Source organism: Danio rerio, chromosome 6, assembly GCF_049306965.1.
Source record: "Danio rerio strain Tuebingen ecotype United States chromosome 6, GRCz12tu, whole genome shotgun sequence".
Taxonomy (NCBI): domain Eukaryota; kingdom Metazoa; phylum Chordata; class Actinopteri; order Cypriniformes; family Danionidae; genus Danio; species Danio rerio.
In genome coordinates this window covers 11,449,804-11,474,633 of record NC_133181.1, presented here as the reverse complement: position 1 = coordinate 11,474,633, position 24,830 = coordinate 11,449,804, and the positions used below count along the sequence as shown (strand labels likewise).

Sequence of the window (24,830 nt, the reverse complement as noted above, 5' to 3'; positions counted from 1 at the left end):
CCCAATAATGTTGAAAAATGCAAGCGTCTAATCAGACCTGCCATTATTCATGATATTGACTTTAGTTCATTTCATGCTTCAGAGGTTTTGTTTTGTTTTCCAAACTAAACAAAAAGACTGAACTTGTTTTCACCATTAGCTCATATAAAGGCGATCACAGACGAGTTTTATTTTCCAGTATGCTTCAAAACCAGGATATCAGTTAATGTAATCTGTTAAAATCTCTATTTATAGTTACAGTAAAAAATTACACTTAATGTATAGGAGTTTTATCTAGTTTATTCCTGTTTACATCTGTTATTTCAGATTAAGTGTTGATTTGGCTGCATTTAAAAAACAGAAGCAAGATGAAATGGAATGGGAATCTACAGTTCAGCTTTAATAAATAACAAACAATGTTATATGTAGCCGACCAACTTTAAATTGAGAAAATGACAAATTTACCATGTCAGGTATCTGTTACACATTTTTCTTGTCAATATGTTGATAATTTCGACTAATGACACTAATATATTACACTGTGCATGTGTTTCTCTTTTTAAGACAAAAACAACTTTAATTTGTCATTGCATAGAGAAAAACTTTAAGTATTAAAGTGTTCAAGTTATCATTTGCTCAAGTATTTCAAATAGTATACAGTAATTATTCTTTTATAGAGAGTAGTCACATTGTTGGTTCTATTCTATTAGTTAACTGAATGCTAGCGAGAAAACAGTTAAACAGACCATTTGTAGCGAGGATAAAGAATGAGCCTCCTCCATTCGGCCTTTTTACTTTCTCTTTACTTTACTTTTACTCTTTACTTTACTCCTTTACTTTCGTGGATAAGGAAACAATGTTGTGCACTCCACTGAAGACATCCATTAGTCTACATATTGAATTTTGTTTGTTAAGCGCAAAGATTTGTTTCAAAACTATTTCTAAATGCAGTTCTAAGTTATATCCAAACACACGTTCTTATGCCCCATATAAGAACTGTCTCCAAATGTCTCAATGGCGCAGTCTATTTCAGTTCCTCAAAATAGCAACACGACAATAATGCACCTTGACACACCTCCTTTTTAGACCAGCACACCCATGAGTCGACAAAATGGCGCAAATTGATTTGCTATTTAAACAATGTCGCGCAAAACGTGAAAATTACTGTTGCGCTGGTCTTAAAATAGCAATAAATCGTGCCAAACATGTCTTGTGCCTTATTAAGCAGGGTATTTGATAGGGCCCCAAATGTAACACACTTGAATAGTAACAATTTTTAGTATGCATTTTATATATATTTAATCAGTATACTTGTTGTTATTTATTGTTGTATTGTTGTTTAATTAGTAGTAAATTCTGCTTTGCTTGGCAATAATATTGTTTATATTAGGATGCACTGATACCATTTTTTTTAAACTGATCTGATCTCGATACCAAAATTCTAAGTATCGCCCAATACAGATCCAATCCCGATACTGTGGCGTTTTTTTAAACCATAATTAGTTCTAGTGACAAACTTAAATAATACATCTTCTTTAGTAAAAATAACAGACCTATAGGCCTACAGTGTATGACAGACGACACAATCTAACTAAGAACATGATGTGTGTTGTATGCTACATTATTTGAGCATTGGTTTTGACATTGATATGTTGTGGTCCAGTTTAGGTTATGTTTCCTTTTTCTAATATTAAGATTTTCCTTTGAAACCTGCAATAGGCTATCACTACTGACACTAATCGTTTGTAAAATAACCAGCCTTTTAGCAAAGCCTGATATTTTCCTGCAGGTTTGACGCAGACTAAAATAAACTGTCTGAGGTGAGTTTTACTTAATAATTCCTCGCCAAATCTCACCGTGAGTGAGATGGAATAAGTTCAAAACAAGGTTCTCTTATATTTGCGGACACTGTTAAAACTGAGTGGCAAAAAGGACAAATAAATCAGTCCGTTGAGGATCTGTCCAATGTATTATTGAGCCTTTTCTAATTTAAAGTTTCAAGTAGGCCTACCTTGTGTGTGAAGAGCAGGTAATAACCCCCTCTACTTCAGTGTTGCCAGTTTGATCTGCTGATCTAACAGACAGCGCAACATGATTTCAAAACAGGAATAAACTCCTTGCATTAAATGAAGCCATTTAATGCAAAACTAAACGCATTTCTCCACTGATTATTCAAACTAACAGGAACAAATAGTCTTGGAGAAAGTTTTTTGTGTTGGCATAAACAAATGCGACACTCAGTTTGAAATGTGAATGAATGGAGAACGACTGAAATGCTGCTGCGCGAAGCACTGAACTGAACAGGAATTGAATTACTTGAATATTCATCTGTACTTCACATTAAACTATAGAATGCCTTTAGAACATTTGGGATATAGCAGGCAGGCCTTCATGACAACTTTCTAGTGGCTTATAATAGGCTACCTTCATGGCTTTGTTGTCTTGTAAATTACACAGAATATAGCGCATGCACAAAATTGGATTTGGATCGGTACCAGCTGCTGTCCGATACCTGATCCAGATAAAATATGCGTATTGAACCAATATCGGATCTAAGTATCGGGATCTGTGCATCCATTGTTTTATGGTGCCTCCCCACATGCCTTGAATTGCCCCTAGAGGACAAATAAATTGAATTGAACTGAATTGAAAAGTTGGCTGGTTGTATTTCCATTAGGTGTGGGGAGCAGAAATAGATGCCTATGGACCCATTTCTTTTACCAACTGAACATATTACATTTACACTTTAGGAGTTTACCTTTCAGATTCAACATCTAAGGGAGAAGAGTATTTAAATGAATCACGCAACACGATGAAGGTTTGCTGTTGGTAGATAGCATTGGCCATTAAAGGAATGAGCTGCCGTGACTGTGTTGTGTGCTCTCAGTAGATCCCCCACACTACATTACACTTCCATCTGCGCTTTTTTATAGCATTGCGCTCTCATGCTAATTGAGTAAATCTGGCCCCGAGTTATATGATCTTAAAAACTTTTGGATGTGTGCATACCTTCGCTAGCGTGGCGGTCGCGGTATGTCCTCTGTGTGTGTGTGCTGAGTCCTTCTAAATCTTGTGTAGAAGATGCTCTCCTGAATGTGCACATACTGGCCCGTGATGCTCTCCTGGACGCAGTGGCGAGTGACTCCTGAGGGTCCACACGCTCCCAGGGGCCCCGTGGAGATGAGTGATCCTGTGGCCCTGAGATGGGCGAGCAAGACCCAAGATAACTCTGGCCAATCAGAGCACGGGTGTCGTTTCCGTAGGAGGGGCTACAGCTCTCGCCGGTGGGTGGGTGGAGCTCACGTGGAGAAAGGGACAGAGAAAGAGAGGACGAGCAGGAAGAGTGTTTCTCGTTTTGATCAGCCGAATGGATGGTTACCTCGTCCGGGTCTTCCTGAGGGAGCGATTGCTTGCTGACTCCCAGCATGCTTAGTGGCGCAGGCAGACGAAAACGGAAGAAGCGTCCTTTTTCTGCAAAGAAGAGATGGAGAATGCTTCAGTGGATGCAATATAAAAGGATATGTTTTATTCTTTATTGTTTTCTCTCTCCATTTTGCTGCCCTGCGTTGCCACCCTACACTGTAAAAAGCGATAAGTTGACTTTACTTAAAAAAGAGAGTAAACTAGTTGCCTTATAATTATTAACTAAACCAACCAGGTACATAGTTAAAGAAGCTAAATCAATGAGTTTACGTACTTTTTAAAGTAAAGTAACTAATCGCTTTTCACTGTGTAGGTGGCTGCCTAGTTTGCCTATATATGCACATGCCAGCCCTAAGCTTAAATTAGTTTAAAGGGCACACATATCATGCAAAAGCCACTTTTAGGAGCTGTTTGGACAGAAATGTATATAGGTATAGTGCGTACAGTCATATTGGAGTGATATAAACTAAACAAGTCTGTTTGAATTTCCAGATATTAAACTAGGATCTAAATCCCAGATATTTTGAGGTCCACTGCACCGTGATGTAGCAGTGTGGTTTTCACCACCAACTGATACTGATTAATAGAAGTGTATTATCATAGTGGTCCACCAAGCTGCAGACCGGTACCAGTCCGTGAAACAATTGGTACCGGGCTGCACAAGAAATTGTTAATTATTTCCATTTTATTTTTTATCCGAGTCTGAACGATCTTTTATTTTGAAAAATCTTTTATTTTGAAGAATGACTGTATTCTCTTCCTTACATCTCGGTCACTTGTAAGGGTCCTCCAAATCCTCGATTCGATTACATTTTCGATTCTAAAGGCAGGATTCGATTCGATTTTCGATTATGAATAATTAATTAATGACCAATTAATTATTTGTAGCCTACCGTTTAAACTACCAGACCTGCATGGTCTTTGTTTTACCGATAAACAAATCATACAGTAAATGAATAAAGGCAAGATACACACATAATTACCACCTGTCATTCACTTTTTCTGCGGGACTCGTGAATAGGCAGTGATCTGTGTCATTATAATGGCGTCAGTAAAAAAGACGCACAACCAACAGGAACCAGCCAACAGTATCTGAGGTGTTCGCTAAAATGACCAAGTACAAGTGAGTGAAAGATTGAAGCAGTCCTCTGACTGCCTGGACCTGCTGTCTCAAGCTCATATGGCTGTGTGTGTTTCTGCGTCTGCGTCTGTGTGGTCACGTGATGTTTCAGAGGTAGAGAGGAAGGAGGGCTGCTCAGAAATGCTACTCGCCACTGTGTATGTCAAATCGTTGTCGTTCTAAAATGCCATTTAAAAACAAACACAGTGTAAACAGGGCCTGAGTGTGTACTTTTCGCGAGCGGATTTGCAACGGGGGCGGGCAGAGGATTGCGATACCGGTGTTGTCTATCGGACGAACCGTACGTAAAACGTACATAGCAGAGCTTGCAAAACTGTGTTTTTTGTCGACAACACGAATGTTGTCAACATAACTCACTGGAAATCCGAAATGCTTACACACCGGCGACTTCATTGAAAGAGGAGAGGGTTTAAGCTCTGTCGAAGGGTCTCCTGCTTCTGCAGTTTAACAAGCACTTCAACAAGCCTGTTTTTTTCCCGCTTGGCAAGCCAAGCTGACGTGACATGGGGGCGTGGCAGCATCGACGATTCTATTTTTTGATTCGATAATCGAAATTGAGCATAAATTTCGATCGATTTCGATTAAAAATCGAAATCGTGACACCCCTAGTCACTTGAACACCCAAATTTAACCACGAGTTGCAAAACATCTTCTGACAGCTTTGGAAAGGAAGGACCTGCAAACTGCCAAGGAATAAATCCCATTTGTCAACAAATCAGGTGAAATCAGCATGTCTGTGCAACAAGAACTGCTAGAGATTGCAAATGACGGCGGGTGTTCACATATCGCATCTTTTTTTAGAGTTTGCACATATTCGTTATTTCTAATGGAGGTGCACGGCTGGCATACACGAGTAGTGTAACGCGATTGCACCTTCCAGACGCACCCAGTTGACTGAATGCCACGAGTCACGTGAAAAGAACTGACCAATCAGTTTCATGTTGTGTGAAATAAACACATTTCGGTAGAATATTTATCTCAGAAAAACACAGAACACTCAAACACAGCAATGTTTTGTCAGCTTGTCATCCTCTGAGAAAACGGTTGCTGGTCGGCTAATAACCTACAAACCACCGCCCCCCCATCAAGCGTTGACCGTTCCGCAGTGATAAAAAGGTTGGGGACCACTGTATTATCATGTCCACACGATTTGCAAAAAAAAACTGTGATTAAAAGATTTGTTCCAAATCTCTGTGATCTAACTGCCCCTCAAGATACAGTAAGGCCCAATCCCAATTCTATTTTGTACCCCTACGCGTTCCCCTTCACCTAAGCCATTAAAACCGAGTGTGAAGGGGAAGGGCTTCAAAATTTACCCCTAAGAAATTGGACACCACTACAGCACCTGCACATGTCATCATATGTCATTGCGTTCTCTTGCTTCATATGAGATCAGACGATGGCGAATGCTGTAGAGATTCCAGTTGCGTTATTTTTAGGTATTTATCTTCAGGAAATCACTGAAGGCAAAATTATCATGTTATCATAACAATATAATGTGGCAATAAGAGCGTAACTGTACTGTGCATTTACACAGTAGCCATATTCATCAATGTAAACACACCAAAAAAAAAACATTAACATTATAGCAGACACTGTAAAAAACTCATTTCCAGCCACTAGACTTTTCTGACAGGGTATTCGAGTGTCATCGAGTGACAGTATGTTGTGGGACTGCTATACAGGAGTTATTATAATGGATTATAGATTATTTTACCGTTTTTTTTTTTTAAAAGCATGACGGTAAAACACAAACGCGATTATGAATGTATTAAAACATTTGCTTGTTTGTTGTAAAAATTCATAATAATAATAATAAAAAATACTAATTTGTGGATCTCCTTACTTTCGGGTGTAACTATCCTGCCGTTGTCACTGGTGTATTCTGGGAAACTTTCTTAACCCTTGGTTTCGAATGTGGTCCTGAAAAATCTCTGTTTGAAGGGCAATCTACCCCTTTCCCCACACAGGAATGCGCAAAAAAGGGGTAGGGGTAAAGGGAAGGGAAAGGGGTAGAATTAGGGTTTGGCCTAAGTGGTATACATTGTATTTTTTTATAGCATTTTGAAGTATACTTTTGGAGCTATGTGATTCATAGTCGCTGGAATTCCCACAGCTGCATAGTGTACAGTAACTTAGCTATTATCTCTATACAGCAGCGTATATTAACATGTTTGAAAACATGGGCATCCTGTCACACCTGCTCTGAGTAGATGAGCAAGCCCAGTACAACTTAATAACTTACAACTTAAAAAATAACTATTGAGAAACCTTGTAGTTCACTTTGAACTTTAGTATTCGTGACTGGCTCTCTGTTTCATCTGTCTCTCTCTCTCTCTCTCTCTCTCTCCGTCGTTGCTCTGTATTAATTCCATTTGGAAGAAAACTAAAACCTATAACCACTGACATCTATAGTAGGAAAAAAAAAATACTATGGAAGTCAATGCAGTCCAGCCTCCTTCAAAGAGTCTTCTTCAAAAAAGTCTTCTAGTGTTCAACAAAACGACGGGTTTGGAACAAGTGAAGGGTGAGAAAATGATGACAGAATTTTCAGTTTTTGCGTGAACTATCCCTTTAAGCTCTCCTACTATGCCTTTTCAGACATTACATCTGATGTCGTAACACAGCTCTGTATAAATGTAAAAGTTCCGCACATTTTTAAAGATCAAAGTGTGCAATAAGTTGCTGCCTCCCAAAAGAGAGAACCAATTTGGAACAGCCTGAAACAAGTCATTCCAGTCTTGCTTCTTGCACAAACCCACACAGGTTTCTAGCACATTTGCATAACACCAGCCTATGGTCTAAACTGCCATCTGGTGAACAATGTCTACTCTGATCCCTAAACACTGTAGTTGAATCTAAGAGCTGGAAGAGTTTGATTCGTGTTGTAAAAAAAGACAACACAAAAGCAAACCCACTTTGCATGCACTTCCAAAACATGAAGATTTGTGCTTAAACTGTTAAAATAAAATCAACACAATTATAGTAAAGATTGTCTCACTGTGTAGACGGCATGAAAAACCCTCCAACATGCGCTATTGATAGTTTTCAGTCACGTGACCTATGTGGAAACCTGGTGGGCAAAAAACAATAGGCCATAATGGCAGCTACACTGGGATCTCCATAGAAACACACCACAAACCACTCATATTTCCACCTGTTTCAAGCTAGGAATATTTGGATCACATATCAACAGAATAAAACAGACATGTGATCACAAACTATATTTTGCGATGCATATTTTGCACCTGCAGCTGTTATTCAGTCATTTAAAACCATCATGTTCATTTCAGAGCTGAAATTGGCAGAAATTGAAATTTACATCTGTCTTTTAGGTGTTCATCAATATGAAATATCAGTATCAGCTTTTTTATTGGGTGTCTGCTTGTTTCGCTTGGATTAATATTTGTTGGTAAGGAAAATCTATTTGTTCAGACTTTGTATTTCCGTTTGTACTTTAATTGCACCAAAAGGTCCCGTGAAGTGCTTTGAAATATGCATTTTTTTTCAATGTTTGATGTAACCACAACCGAAACATGAAGAGAGAATAGGACAGTGTAGCCAATAGCGCTTTGTTTGATCACAGCTCTGCCAGTGAGAGTGGTTGAACTCAAGTGCATCAAATGAAAAGCAAATACGAAAAGGGGTGTCTTGAAGGGGGCAGGCAGGGCTGGCGCGTCCATAGAGGCGACCTAGGCGGTCTGTGACACTACCCTCACCACCCGCGCCCTCAGTTATATCCACGTCTAGGGCGGCAGAATAGAGAGGGCGGCGTCTGCGACCTTACCCTCACCACCCGCGCCCTCAGTTATATCCGCGTCTAGGGCGGCAGAATAGAGAGGGCGGCGTCAGGGACACTACCCTCACCACCTGCGCCCTCAATTATATCCGCGTCTAGGGCGGCCGAATAGAGAGGGCGGCATCCCCGACACTACCCTCACCACCCGCGCCCTCGGTTATATCCACGTCTAGGGCGGCGTCCCCGAAACTACCCTCACCACCCGCACCCTCAGTTATATACGCATTTAGGGCGGCAGAATAGAGAGGGCGGCATCCGCGACATTTTTCATATATCTTACTTTGATTTTATACAGCTACTCAGCTAACATGAAATTTCCTAGTTCCTCCGAAAGGCCCACTCTCAAGGGGCTCTGATTGGTCAGCTAACATAATGTGCTGTGATTCGCAGATCGTGGCACACCCCTACAAGGACGCCCTTTTGCGCTGTGGAAACAGTAGCTGAATCAGACAGAAAATGAAGAGCACACAGCTGAACCTCACGCCTGCTCTCTAAAATAAAACCTGACACTTGTCTTTGACATAAATTCAAAATAAAAAAGGTTTAGTAGTATTATGAACGTTCACATATCTTTGGCGAGTGTGTTATTTGAGATGTAGAATGTACAGAAAGCGGCTGCATAAAGAGACACTGAAACCGTCCGCAAAGAGAGACACTGCATCGCTGCTGAAGATTGTTCACAGCGGTTTGACTAATAAATATAAATTTGTGGCTAAATTGTTAGCAGTGCCAAACAGCAATTGCCATGGTTTACATTCTTGTTTAAGTCCTCGCTACAACAAACCATTAACGCTAGAAACTGGGCAAGTGATAGATCAATTTTAACAAATAAAAACACTCACAAGATGTGAGGACCCAAATCCAGCACTGAAATGGGAGTGATTCTGGAAGCTGTCCTTTGTCAAATGCTAGCTATATATTTTTTATAATTCTCTGGAGCATAATTAAAATTAAACTGTAAGCCCTTCTCTCTTTGTGTTGAGTCCTTTGGAAGCCCAAATACAGAAACAGAATCAGCTCTGGTGAATTAGCAGTGCTTGGACGGCATTTTAGCTTTCTTTCTCTGGCCATGCCCCTTTGCTGCACGGGGTGTATGGGTGTGGTGAATACGCGTAACCGGACACCCTTGTGATCTCACTAGCCCTGATCTATTTTTTTGTAGTCCCCAAATTCATTCGCAGTAGGCTTTGCTAAGCTAACTTTGTAAAAGCCAATGTCTCCCTTTGCCCTGAACTTTAAGCATCTTACATTCAGAGAAGTTGTTTATGTTCACACAGCTACATTACACACAGGGCCGGAGCAAGCTGAACTTCCGCTCTAGACAAAGCCGCCACAACCCTAAAGTGAAGGGGGGGTGTTAGGGGCGAGGGAGCTGTCGCGGACACCGCTCTCTCTGTTTTGCCGCCCTAGACGTGGATATAACTGTGGGCGCGGGTAATGAGGGTTGTGTCGCGGACGCCGCCCTCTCTATTTTGCTGCCCTAGACGCAGATATAACTAAGGGCACGGGTGGTGAGGGTAGTGTCGCGGACGCCGCCCTAGACGCAGATAAAACTGAGGGCGCGAGAGGTAAGGGGGGTGTCTGGGACGCCGAGCTCTCTATTTGCCACCTAGGTCGCCTCTATGGATGCACCGGCCTGATTACACATCAAGTAAAGTTTAAAATTTGATATCGTAGTGGACCACCTCTTTAAACAAACCATATCAGACATTTCAAAAAACAGGTGACACTGCAAAGTATATCCAAAGTGAAAGTATTAAAATTAACAAAATCAAATGTGGAGCGTTTCAAATAGCATAACGGGGGTCTTTTGTTTTTTCTTTTGCAACCCTTGTGTCTAAAATCTAAAACCCTAGTGGCACAACACAATGAACAAAAGTCTATTTAAGTATCCGTTAATCCCCGACTGATTTACAGCTCTCAGTCTACAGTAGAAAGGGTGCCAGTGAGGGTCACCGCTTGTGTCGCACTAAGGGAATAAGGAGAACGTAGAATAAAACACAGGATAATTTCTAACACATGAAGAGCTAAAAAAAAAACATTGCAACAGATATTACGTTCAGTGCAAATCGCAGCACGACAGCAGGCATCACACAAGGTTAAACTGATGGGCCTCTGCGGCGAAACCCGCATCCGTGAATCTTTAACAAGAACCGCCTGAATGTTAAACAAGCAGAAATGTCTCTGATGGAGGGAAAACTGGGACATCAGCATCAGTGAAATTCAGACAGAAGATGCGGAGAGACGTGGATCAAACAATTCTTCTCCCCCATCTCTCTTTCTCCTCTGGAGGTCCAGGCGGCCCGGGACTCTACGTGGTTTCATTACCTGACTTTCATATCCGCCACAGAGAAAATAGCTGTAAATTATTTATGGACCAGTGAGACCAGCTTGATCAAATATTGTATTATTGGGCAATACCTCTACTGGGTGCAAGAGAACTGCTGAATGCTTTATATTACTGGGGTCCAATAGGAAAGCATATGACATCTGTTTCTGTTGTATTTGTGTTGTTGACATTTCACACAGCGTCAGCAGTCTTTTAAACAGTCAAAGCATTAACGTGACAGATTTTTGAGTTTGTTTTAAAGAAAAATGACTGTAATTCAGCAATGTGTATGTAATATTTTGTATTTTTCACATTGATTGTTCATTCATTTTCTTTTCGGCGTAGTCCCTTTATTAATCCAGGGTCGCCACAGCTGAATAAACCACAAACTTATCCAGCACATATTTTATGCAGTGGATGCCCCTCCAGCAACAACCCATCTCTGGAAAACATCCATACACACTCATTCACAGTCATACACTACGGCCAATTTAGCCTACCCAATTTACCACATGTCTTTGGACTGTGGGGGGGTGGGGGGATGGGAGTTGGGAGGGGGTAAAAATGTTTATAATCTAAAGATCAAGGTAAATTGCACTTAATTTGTGTTCCGGGATGAATCCAAGTCTTTTCTGTTATTGCCGAAGGGAAGTGTTAAATGAAGGAAAAATATGAATGGTTATCTTCATCCTGTTTAAAACCCCAACACTGGGAAACACCCATGCACACTCATTCACACACATACACAACGTCCAATTTAGTTTATTCAATTCACTTACAGCACATGCCTTTGGACTGTGGGGGAAACTGGAGAAAAACGCAAACGCGTGGAGAACATGCAAACCCCACACAGAAATGCCAACTAGCCCAGCCAATGCTCAAGTCAGCAACCTTCTTGTTGTGAGGCGACGGTGCAAACCACTGCGCCACCGTGCCACCTATAAATATATATATATATATATATATATAAAATGCAAAATGTAATTACATTTTAAGATAAATGTAATATTAATGTTCTGCACATGCTACAGTCTATTGTGTGCTGGGACAACATATCTCACACACTTTCCTTCAGTTTGTTCCCTTCTTTTATCAGAAGTCGCACAAACCGGAATGATCTGCCAATTACTTCAGCGGATGCCCTTCATGCCGCAAGCCAGCCCTGAGAGTACAGCAACTCCTGCAATCCACACTGCCATTCACACACTATGGCCAATTTACTTTGTCCAGTTCATCTTTACACTGTGGGGAATCCAAAGCACCCAGAGGAAACCCAGGAGAACACTTGCAGAACATGCACACTTCGCACAAAAAATCCTGGCCCAGCAAGTTAGTGCACTCATTTATATAAACAAACGTGACTTTAAAAATGAATTCAGGTGGCAGCAAGTCCCTGTTTTTATAAGCGATTCATTGAATCGTTCATTCAAATGATTTGCTCAAAGTGGATCACTGAATCATTGGCTCAAAGGATGAACTAAGACAATATTGCACCTTCTATGTTTGGAATAACCATAAAAAAATAAATAGAAAACAATAAAAAAACATAAAATATTGTGTCTAAAATAATATTAAAACTCAATCAACATTAATGTCTTTTTTATTGACCTGTTTAGTCATTTAGTCATGTAAGTAGTCTTAGGAAAAAGTCGTTTTTTTCCATATCAGGACTGATCTTTCATACATTCATTTTCTTTTCGGCTTAGTCCCTTTAATAATCAGGGGTCATCACAGCGGAATGAACCGCCAACTTATCCAGCATATGTTTTACGCAGCGGATGCCCTTCCAGCTGCAACCCATCACTGGGAAACACCCATACACTCTCATTCACACACAAACACTAGAAAATTTAGTTTACCCAATTCACCTACATGTCTTTGGATTGTGGGGGAAACCAGAGCACCTCGAGGAAACCTACGCGAACACGGGGAAAACATGCAAACTCCACACAGAAATGCCAACTGACCCAGCTGAAGCTCGAACCAGCGACCTTCTTGCAGTGAGGCGACAGTGTTACCCACTGCGCCAGCGCTATCCTATCTGATCTTTGGCAAGTCTAAAAATTTGGAAAATATACATAAGATGAAAAACAAAATATACTGTAGCATAAGATAGGTCAGGCACTGCTCATCAAATGGCTGAACTGATCCTCAGAAGCAGTTTGAGCAGGTCTGGAGCCTTCAGGTGTGAGTGAACACAATTTCAATCCGTTAGCTAAAGCTTAGCCAAAATTGGGTCCTGCAACAAGACAATGATCCCAGCAAATCTACAAAAGAACAGCTGAAAACAAAACAAAACAAATTCAAGGTGTTGGAATAGTCCATCGAGAGGTGTGCAAAAAAAAAAATCCAAAAACTCCTCCAGAATGATCTGACAAACTGATAATTCATTCATTCATTCATTTTTTTCTGTTGGCTTAGTCTCATTATTAATCCGGGGTCGCCACAGCGGAATGAACCGCCAACTTATCCAGCAAGTTTTTACGCAGCGGATGCCCCTCCAGCCGCAACCCATCTCTGGGAAACATCCACACACACATTCACACACACACTTGTACACTATGGACAATTTATCCTACCCAATTCACCTGTACCGCATGTCTTTGGACTGTGGGGGAAACCGGAGCACCCGGAGGAAACCCACGCGAATGCAGGGAGAACATGCAAACTCCGCACAGAAACACCAACTGAACCGAGGTTCGAACCAGCGACCTTCTTGCTGTGAGGCGACAGCACTACCTACTGTGCCACTGCCTCGCCCAAACTGATAATTCATACAGAAAATTACTTAAATAATTACTGCTAAAAGTGGATCTATTTATAGGATTTAGTAAGGATTTAGTATAGTACTTAGGCTTTTTTATCTTGGATTTATTATTCTTAAATAAACTATGACAGTGTGTGAGATGATCTGATGTTCTTCATCTGAGGTTTTACCTTCCAAATTTTAAGTCCAGCCATGGACCATAGATTATTATTATATTTCCTCATTTGAAAAACTATGAAATTCAAACAACACAGGCTCATTGTGAAAATGAACCCCTGTATACAATTTTGGAGAGAGCAAATTATGTAGCCAGAGCTACGTATGGCCTTATTTTGTCTTTAAAACGAATGCTACAGGTTGATATGACACCACTGACGGCTTCTGTTTCTTTTCGCATTGAGTTAACCACGTTTCAAGTCTGGCAAAGAACGGTCACAGAAAGCAGGTAAAACAAACAAAATGCAAAATAAAAAACAAGTAAATAACAAGGTGAGAACGTGGTAGGACCTAAAAATCAGGCGAGGGCATTTCTTTTTCTGGATTGCTTTTGAAAACACTGTCAGTTGGGTTTAATGGAAAGGGGTGATAGGGTCAGTCGGTGCTTTTGAAAACACTATCGGTTGGTTTTAAAAATGGGAGGGGGTGAGGGGGATCGGTCGCTCGGTCAGTCAGTCAGTTGACAGCGGCCTCTGGTTGAATTACGCAAATACAGCAGACGTGAATGGCACTCGCAAGAGAAATCTGAGATCTGAAAAAGCATACACAGCAGCCTCTGATGGATTCGCTGAAAAAAAACTGCAAAAACACAGCTCCTGGGACGTTTTCCGCAATCTTCAGAAATTTAGACAGGATTATGTATTAATAATGAGCCTGGGTTGAATTTAATAGGGCGTCCTAACTTTATTAAATAATACACTGTATGTGGTATTGGCAGCTCTTTTCTTTTTGTTCAGAAACATTGTTCTAATTGGAAACAAGACTTTATTTTTGCATATTAAATTCAGTATATTTAATCACTGAATTGCCACATAATTAAAAAGAGGTCAAAAGCAGTTTAAAAAAACCTTAAAAAGTCCCTTTGGCACAGGCACAACAAACAATTATACTAGCCATATCTTTTCAGGCAGACAGCAGATGTCACCAAACCATTGTGTGTGGGTGAAATGTCGTCCTCAAGGAGGTTTTTTATTTTTTATGCAATATAACGATACACAATTACACTGACATTGACTCGATTAAGGATTTTAGGATGAGCTGAGATGCCGTCATCTCTTTGGCTAATGAACTCAAACCAGCTCTTCAAAGGAAAATAACAACTGGTTTAAGCCAATTAATTACACAAGACGATTGGCTGCTGTAATCCGCTGGTTTGCTTCATCATCTATCGAGTACAAGACTGAGTCACTCTACTTGTGTTGTTGTGGTCTTTTGTTTTAAGATAACTTTTCAGACTTTCCAGCTTAGTCGCAACCTGCATCTTATCTCTCAGCAGACTGCATTGTTGAAGTCACTAAGCAACAGTACAGTACACACTGCTGTCTCTTACAGTTCCTTCAGTTTGACAGCTAATTTTCTGTCTTATTATAAGAAACAGATTTCCTTCTCTGCGGAACCTATTGACGCTTTTAATTAGCTTAAAACAAATGGAAATGGTCTTTGTATTTGGGCATGCTTTAGGTTGTCAAGTCAGGCAGCACAAATTTGCATTTCATTAACAACAAGCCACGGCTGAGTGCAGATTTTTAGTTCTTTGAGCATTTGAGTTTTTTAACCCACAGAATTTTAAGCAGGCACAAAACAGCCTTAACTTGGCTATGTAAAGACACCTTAAATGAATAGTTCGTCCACAAATGAAAATTCTCATTTAGTCACCCGCATGCTGCTTAAACACTGAAGGATTTTGTTCATTTTTAGAATACAAATGAAGATAATGGAATCTGTGTGTTTCTGTCCCTCTATTGACAAACAACACAATTAAACGTTCAATGGCCAGAAAAGTAATAAAAATATCCATGTAGTGCATTAATTTATGAGGTGACAAGACACAAAAAGTCAACTACTACAAAAACTTGAACAATTTCCTTACTTCTGCAGCAATCGTTTTTTTTTTCTTTTTTTTTGGTTGATATCTGTTCCAGATTTGTAAATAAATTGTGGCTCTTTACATTACAGTGTCTTTAAATGCAGTTAACAGAAGTAAGAGATGTTAAAGATGAAGCACCAATGTACCAACAGACAAAAAACATACAGTAGGGAAAATAAGATTTGAACATGTCACCATTTGTTTTTTTGTTTTTTTCAGAAAACATGTTTCTACAGTACTGTTGATTTGAAACTTTTCCCGGATGTTGGAAACAACGAAAAAATGCATATCAATTCTCATTCTTTACAAATTAAGTTATGCTAAATAATATGAAATGGTAGTAAATAGTAATGAACACATAAAGAAAGTAAAAAGTAATGAACACATAAAGAAAGGGAGGTGTAGAAAGGCAGTGAACGCTCAGACAGCAGCTGAAATCTCTTAGTAGTTCTTCAGCAACCCTCTGCCCTTCCTCATTGTAAATTAATATTCAGTCCAACATCTACATTATCAGGATGATGAAGATGAAACCAGGGTGGACATTTCAGCAAGACAATAATCCAAAACACGGCCAAGGAAACTCTCAAATACTTTGAGAGAAAGAAAGTTAAGCTGTCCAACCAATCTCCTGACTTGAATCCAATAAAAAATACAAATTAAAGATCAGATTTGATAGTCGAGACCCAGAGAACCATCAAGATTTTCACATGGAAAAACACAAGATATTCTGGATTAACTTCAAAATGTGCCAAATACTAAACCTTGACCAAATACTGTGATGTTTTTGACATTGAATAAAACTGTACAGGTAAGACGGGACAGTTTTCAGTATAGCTGTATTTGCAATCACTTGGCATTTTATATTTTGGTTTTAAAGAAGGAAATAAAAAACTAAAAAAATTCTTTGTTAATTTCATTTGTTAATTTAAAGTTAAAGTAAACATCTATAGGCCTGATTAATGTTTCATCCAAGGGCTTCATTCAATACAATATTGATTTCATCTTCAGTGTTTACTTTTTGGCTATTTGTGGGCAGAAACATGAGCACCTAATGCAGACAGCATATCACTGGTTGCAATGTGTGAAATAGTGGAAGAAAATAATAAATATTGAACAGAGTAGGTCTGTGAGGAGAACTCACTATCTTCAGGAAGGTTCAAATGCTATTATCCCAGATGCTTTTTAAATAGCACTTCGTTATTTCATTATTCCTGCTGTGCTGTTTGCACTTTCATTCAACCTGACTTCTGTTTTATTTTGCACAGTTATGCTTTACAATGTCAGACTAAGATGTTATCATAAATTCAACAGAGACTCCTTGTGTATATATTCCTCTGTTTACATTTCTGGAGAGCGCGAATTATGTAGAAAGAGGTATGGCTGGCTGCATTTCGTCTTTAAAACGAACGCTACAGGGCGGTATGGCGCTGTTCATTTAAGTGCTACAAGCTTACCGCTTACTTCTGTACGGACGGTTTTTCCAGTGTTACCAGTTTGCCCAATGGCACTATGCATACGTCGTGGAACTTTAGACGCAAAGCGAAGTTGACGGCAACAACGGGATTTGAGTCTGGTGAAGAACGGTTCCAGAAACCAGGTAAAACAAAAGCAAAAAATAAATACATGAATGAACAACAGGCCAAAAACATGGTGAAATCACACAGCCACAACAGCTTTTCTTTTTGTAGATTGTGTTTAAAAAAACAACTATCAGTTGGGTTTAGAGAAGGGGTGAGTGGGTCAAGCTGTCCTGGTCTGCTGAACTCTATATTGCACCCTCTGGTGGTATTACGCAAGAAGAGGACGGGTGGGACGAATTTGTGATTATCAAAAAGTGCACACTGTGGCCTCTGGTGGATTTGCAAAAACAAAAACTGCGAGCAAACGTTATGTATTTCGCTATGCCCTGAAATTAAGATCTGGGTTCGCATTTCTGTCTGTTCAAACGACTTATTTAAAATTTGTTGAAACACAATTCTTAAGGTTATTTTGAGACAACTTATTGTTGTTTTATGTTTAATCCACTTACACTTGTAAAACTAATAAGTTAATGTAATTCCATCCTGTTGTCCTAACACAAATCGATTGTTTGGAAACCAGCATTTTTTTACAGTGTATAAAATTTAATTTAACTCACTACCTGCATAGGGGCGCCACTGGCCGATACGGGCCCTATGACAATATTTTGTAGGTGTAGTGAACGAAAGTGAAGAAGGGGGTGAGGCTGGGTGATGGCATGTCACAGAAGCAGGGTAGGTGAAGGGGGGGGGGGGGGGGGGGGGGTTTCGGTCAGATCACGGATGAAAATTAATGGTGGGGGGGTTGAGTGACGCAGACCAAAGTGCAGGGGGAGCAGGTGTTGCGGATGAAATCGCAGAGGAGTCGGGATGGTTCTGGTGGGCACCTAATAGTATCTCTGGGGGCCCCAAAATTGGCCCTTAGAATCGTCTTAGCTCCTCCCTTAGTGGCGCCCCTGTGCCTGCACAATAATATATGTACTGGATATGTTGCACATATTTGTTTAGACTGTGACTAAAGTGCTGTACAATAGCTGCCTCTTATTAAAAAAGAGTGCAGATTGTTCAGCGTGTGAAAAAACAAATGCACATCTTGTTCATGTACTCAAATTAAATATTAGAGGTAATCCAGCTTTTTGAAAGGCATCAAATGTTTTAATTGAATTTTTTTTTTTTTTAAATCTGTAAAAATTTATTGGAATCAGCCCAAGTGAAAACAACAAGAGCAAGGCTTAAAGAAAAAACAAGAATAGTGCATCACTAGCAAAGACGTAGGAAATCAAGCCAGCAGTTTTAGCTTCAGTCGTCCAAAGTCAATTACTGGGAATGTATGAAATGAAAGCCTTTCATCTTCCGGTCTCTGTAATGCACTTTTATGCACTCGCAGATTTCTCTCAGTTCTGGAATCCAGGAAATGCTCTCTAGTGCTAATAAAAAAGACCTAAGGCACCATGAGTGTAGAATTTAATGAACGAAGCTTGCAAACATCCTACTGTTTTGCTTCTGATTCTAAACAGTAGAGGTTGTACTGCGAGGACATCTGCTCTCACATCAACACAACATGCAAGTGTGTGAAGGAGATTGGCGCAAGGGTGAATTATTGAATTAGTTTTATTGCTTGATGATGATTATAATGATGTATTTACCATCTTTCTCGACACTGAGCTGTGTAGACTGTCAGTGGAGGGGCAGCAACCTCTGATGTTATTACAAATAACTTCAGTTGTGTTCCGTAGATAAACAAATAATGTATGTTACAGATTTTAAACAACATGTAAATAATCACAGACTTATTTTTTTGGACTTACTGTCCTTTAAACATACAGTATTACTGACATGAGTATTCTATGCTGCAAAGTCACATTTTACCCAAACATTACTATTAAAACCTTTAGCATGAATCAGAAATATAAATATAAGAATCATACAATAATACATATTCTTTAAAATATTATTACTAGGGGTGTAAAGATACACTTATTGCCGATTGAGATGTTTAACAAATCATTGACATACATATTTTAAACAGCGGGGAAAATTGAAGCTGTATTCTATACAGGCACGATAACAGCGAGCAAGTTATAGTGTAAACAGTTTAACTAACATGGTCATGACAAGCGTAGATTTTGATTTTGATGATAAAAGATTTATTATAATTTAAAATAATGGCATATAATATATATAATGTAATGTATTGTGCGTATATTACTGTGGGATATATACTGTGCATATATTATTGTGCATATATTGTGTGGGAGGCTCCCAGGTGCCTCACACACCAGGAAGCCACTACAAATATGTGAAATAGCTTTTGAATCACAATTCAAATTCAAATTCGGCTTTTATGACCTCTCAGTTAGACTATTGTAATTAGTTTCATAAGTGGTTGCCCTGCAGGCCTATTTAACAAACTTCAGCTGGTTAAAAATGCAGCTGCTAGAGTACTTTCTAAAACTAAGCAATATGATCAGATTAGTCCGGTCCTGTCAAAATTGCATTGGCTTTCTATTAAACATTGTATAAATTTAAATACAGTTGAAGTCAGAATTACTAGACCCCTGAATAATTAGCCACTTGTTTATTTTTTTGCCTAATTTCTGTTTAACTGAGAGAAGGTTTTTTTCAATTCATTTCTAAACATAATAGTTTTAATAACTTATCTCTAATAACTGATTTATTTTATCTTTGCCATGATGACAGTAAATAATATTTTATAAGATATTTTTCAAGACACTTCTATACAGCTTAAAGTGACATTAAAAGGCTTAACTAGGTTAATTAGGTTAACTAGGCAGGTTAGGGTAATTAGGCAAGTTATTGTATAATGATAGTTTGTTCTGTAGACTATCGAAAAACAAATTGCTTAAAGGGGCTAATGATTTTGACCCTAAAATGGCTTTTAAAAAAATTAAAAAATGCTTTTATACTAGCCAAAATAAAACAATCAAGACTTTCTCCAAAAGAAAAAATATTATCAGACATATTGTGAAAATGTCTCTGCTCTGTTAAACATCATTTCAAGAGTTCCCACTTAGATATGCTTGGCACTTATAGCAGGTTTGGCATGCTGTCCCGGGAGAGAACCCTGAGCTCGGAGATAAATGAGCCCAGGGCTCCCGCCTGGTCTAGAAGCATATCAGGAGAACCGAGATCAGGTAGGTCTCGATCGCTCCCCCTTTAAAAGGGGAGAAAAAAGGAGGAGATGGGGTGGAAGGGGGGATTCTTCCAAAACGAAGATAGAGCAATAAGGAGAAAGTGATCCCTTTATATTAATCTGGGATCATTCTGATTGGATTTTACTGATTACGGATGAGTGGCCAGCAGTGCACAATCATATCACGTGCTCCTCTCGAAATTAGTTTATGAAACTTCACTTGGAAAATATTTAAAAAACAAACAAAAATCAAAAGGGGGGCTAATAATTCTGACTTCAACTGTATCTTATTGACTACCTACAAAGTACAATGGTTTAGCGCTCCAGTAGAGTGAGCTCCTGGTGTATTGCAGCCTCTCAAATAAACTAAGGTCAAATAATACTAGGCAATTGATTATTCCTAGAATATCAAAATTAACTTGAGAGGGTAGATCCTTCTTATATCTGGCACCTAAACTCTGGAACAGTCTTCCTTGTACAGTTCACAAGGCGGACACGTCTAGACTAAAGAAACATCTCTTTGCACTAGCACACACATAAAATCCAAATACTCTAAAGCAGTGGTGTCCAAACTCTGTCCTGGAGGGCCAGTGTCCTGCAAAGTTCAGTTCCAACCCCAATCAGACACGTCTGGGCTAGCTAATCAAGCTCTCACTAGGCTTTCTAGAAACATCCTTGCAGGTTTGTTGAGGCTAGTTGTAGCTAAAATCTGCAGGACACCGGCCCTCCAGGACAGAGTTTGGACCCCCTACATGATCCAAGGCAACTGTATTAGGGAACACTTCCCAAAAAGACACTGAATGTCATCTATGTTCATGCTAGTCTGTCCTTATCCTTCCTCCTTTTACATGATCATGGATCCGAACCATATCCAGAGGCGATGGGAAACCCTAGTGACAGACAAATCTCTTCATTGATTCAGTCAGCTAGTCTGAACATCCACCCAATGACCTAGTTGGACCTGCATCTACTCCACGACAGACACTCATCATTCTCAAACCCTACGGCATCCAAGCTGTGGCTCTGCCCATGACGTTTGGTCAGAGGAGAACTGGTCCCCCAGCTGAGGCTGGTTTCTTCCAAGGTTTGATCTTCACTTCCATCAATTGGTGGAGTTTTGCTTCCTTGCCTCTGTTGACTCTGACTTAGTTGGGGCTGGATGAGCATCAGTAGAGTTTCTCTTCAATGGATCGGCCTTCAACAGTGACATTTATACTAATCTAATCTGTAATCAGTTTTAATTAAACTAGAACTACACTAGCATTCTAATCTCTATTTCCATCCCTATTTCTACCTTTGGATATTCATCCCGTGGCCTCTAGAGATTATGCAGTGCCATTGATGTGATCCAAGACCTGTGAAGAAATTATGCCAAGGTATCCATAATCCTGAACAAGGCCATATCCTGAGCTGATGCTGTAGAGGTCATGTAGGAGAGCATGAAACTGACTCCTGAAAGACCCCAGTGACAGACAATTCTCTGCATTGATCCCGTGGGCCAGCCTGATCACCAACTCACACCTGCAGCTTCTCCAAGATGGATGTCCAGCGTTCTCCAGCCTACAGCGCCTAGACTGCAGCTCTGCACCAAACATTTGACCAGAGGAGAAATGGTCAGGCCCAACTGAGCCTGGTTTCTCTCTAGGTTTCTTTTTCCTTCACTTTTGTCAATTGGTAAAGTTTGTTCTTCGCCACTGTTACCATTGGCTTGCATGGTTTAGGACTTGTGGAGCTGTGCATCGATGGATTTGCTCTTCAGTGTTTGAACTTTCAGCAGCGAAATTTAAACCACACTGAACTAAACTAAACTGAACTTCAACTCTGAAAACTGGACAGACAGTATTCATTTACTAGAACTTCTATGTTAAGATGCTTTGACACAATCTACTTTGTAAAAGCACTATAGAAATAAAGATGAATTGAATTGAATTTTACCCCTCCTCTTCTCTCCTGCCTGCCTGATTTGCTGAAATATAGCTTTTTATTCTCTTTCTTCATCTATGTTAAGCTTTTTGTACCAACATACATTGTAAAAATCGTTATCGAAAAAAAAGAAAATAAAATAAAAATAAAAATATGAGACTTTATAAAGAAATGCCTTTTATTTGTATTATTAATTAATTCACTTTGGGATTATATATATATATATATATATATATATATATATATATATATATATATATATATATATATATATATATATATATATAAATCGTGTGAATCTCATTGTGGTTTCGGTGATTTTCAATTCATCCAAAAGCTATAGACCAGTGGTTCTCAAACTTTTTTCATCAAGTACCACCTCAGAAAAAATTTGTCCCTCCAAGTACCACCATATGACCAGTATTGAAATACAGTAGCGTAATAGGCCTAATTAGGCAGCTACAGCTCTGCACAGTTTAAAAATGCAGAAGATTAATTACTATGATTAAGAACATTTATTATTATCATCTACTTTAAACCTTATAAATAGTTTGAACATTACCACTGCTGTGCTTATATGTAAAAAAACAAACAAATAAAATAAAATGTCAGCGATTAAATTAAAATGTGCTTTTAAAAGTTAATTAAAATGGTAGGCTACTGTTCTTAAAAAGTAAAAAAAAAAAAATCTACTGTACTTAAATGTAAAGTGTTAACCTAAAGTATCCTATTCATAAAAACCTGGAAATGTTGCTTGGATCTTATAAATATAGGCTATATGTCATCATATTCATATATGAACCATTTTTGATACATTTTTAAATATATCTTGCATGTACATTTGACATATTGGATTACTCTGCGTATCACTAGAAGGCAGCCTGCATTCCACAAGTGGTACACGTACCACAGTTTGAGAACCACTGCTATAGACCATTTCAATGTGGTCATGTCATTGACCCATGAACATTTCCTGCTTGTTATCAAACTATTTCATAACTGTAACAAGCGGCAATTCAATCACAACTTGATGTTAAAACAGCTATCATAACATTTTTTATCAATATGTGGCTCTCTTTGAATTCTTGGAAGCTATAGGAATTAAAAAATGTAAATCAGGAAATATGTTGGGACCATTGTTTTTGTTTACATTCATCAAAATGGTCGATAAAAAGCCCTAAATATTGTAGAAGATTTGTCCATTTTTATTTACATCATATATATATATATATATATATATATATATATATATATATATATATATATATAATTATATTATATATATATATATATATATATATATATATATATATATATATATATATATATATATATATATATATATTATATATATATATATATATATATATATATATATATATATATATATATATATATATATATATATATATATATATATATTAATGCACATATATCATTTGAAATATCTCTGGAGTCTGATTCGTCTCTTTCTCCCTTTCTCTCTGTCTGTCTTTTCCCTGGGGTTTCAGTACCATGCCAGCATTAATTAAAAGTCTCTTCAAACTAGGCTATTTATATCACTCCTTCATCAAAACAACCTAAAGCACCCCACAAAAGAGCCTTTTCAGGGGCACGTCCTTCAATTTTTGATCACAGTGCAGCATAACAAGTCAAAACCAGGATGAAAAGCTTGTAAATTTGATTAGCTACTTTGTCTGTGTTTTGCTGGTTCAATGCACTTCCTCTCTTACGTCGCCTTCAGCCTTGCTCTCAGAGGAAGAGAGATCTAGGAAATCTATATTCATCCCAGCTGGAAGTTTTCGCCACAGCTTTTTAAAGCATCATGTCGTGTGTCTCCTCAGCATAAAACTGACTACACTGCCATAGCAAATCATGGCTTTATAACAGCCCTGACTAAACGGTCCTTCTAACTTGCGCACATGCAGATGTCCTTTTCAAAACATTCCCAGTTGCTATGATACCACAGAGACGGTATTAGCGTCGGATATTAATTGGATTTCATAGTTCAGATGTGACTTTCCAATACAGGAGGACATCAGGCAGCGTGTGTGTGTGTGTATGTGTGTGCGCACATGCGTGTAAACTGATGCAGTGGCATATTTTACAGAAATGCAGCACAGCAGTTTTATTGCTTGCAGGTCTCTATGAACATTTGTCATAATTATAGCATGTACACTCATCCACGCACACTTGTGGTTTAGAAAAGTCGCTCTGCTTGAACTGGATCTTATAAATGAAGAGCCGTTCAGCACCTGGCCTCGGGGATCCAAATAATTGTAACACTGTGTCACATAAATTATTTTCCCTCACTTCATTTTCTTTCTGGCTGACTGGGTTCTGTCTTGACAGTATGTGCTGGTGAGCCAGAGCAACTGGAGCAAATAAAAACCCATCTCTCGCTTCCTCTGCTTTCTCCCTATTCCGTCCTGCACACCTCTCTCCATCTATGTCTTCTCCGCCGCCACGCTTCATTTGTTTTAATTTTCCACTTCCTTTCTCTCTTCTCACAGACAGGTAGTAAACAATTAAAGAGGTCATATGATGCTATTTTGAAAGGTCATTATTAAGGATGTTAAGATAAGAAGATTTTCACAAGCTTCGACCTCCACCTAATGTGTATTGGGAGTGGCGGAATTGAGTGCACATTTCTCAAGATATCTGTCAAAGATGGTTTAGGATTTGTTGTGCATCAAGTCTTCCCCCAGTTAGTCA

General features: G+C 38.9%; 2 protein-coding genes and 1 long non-coding RNA gene across 12 annotated transcripts in view; 1 reads left to right on the top strand and 2 right to left on the bottom strand.

Moving 5' to 3' along the window:
• gpr155b (G protein-coupled receptor 155b) overlaps positions 1-24,830 on the top strand; it is a 698,693-nt gene that overhangs the window by 264,492 nt on the left and 409,371 nt on the right. The window lies entirely within an intron of this gene.
• The window catches only part of kcnh7 (potassium channel, voltage gated eag related subfamily H, member 7), a 155,839-nt gene that overhangs the window by 61,265 nt on the left and 69,744 nt on the right, over positions 1-24,830 (bottom strand). For all 10 annotated transcript variants that reach the window (XR_012407653.1, XR_012407654.1, XM_073953686.1 and 7 more), the window contains one exon: positions 2,989-3,450. Coding sequence is in view for 8 of the 10 variants with exons in the window: in XM_073953686.1 (XP_073809787.1) it covers positions 2,989-3,450 (462 nt within the window). In the remaining 2 variants the exon portion in view is untranslated. The remainder of the gene's footprint in view (positions 1-2,988; positions 3,451-24,830) is intronic.
• LOC141386187 (uncharacterized) lies at positions 13,949-20,789 on the bottom strand. The gene is made up of 4 exons (XR_012407672.1): positions 17,820-20,789; positions 17,182-17,677; positions 15,880-15,959; positions 13,949-15,822 (listed from the first exon to the last, which is right to left on the bottom strand). It is a non-coding gene; the product is annotated as an uncharacterized lncRNA (long non-coding RNA).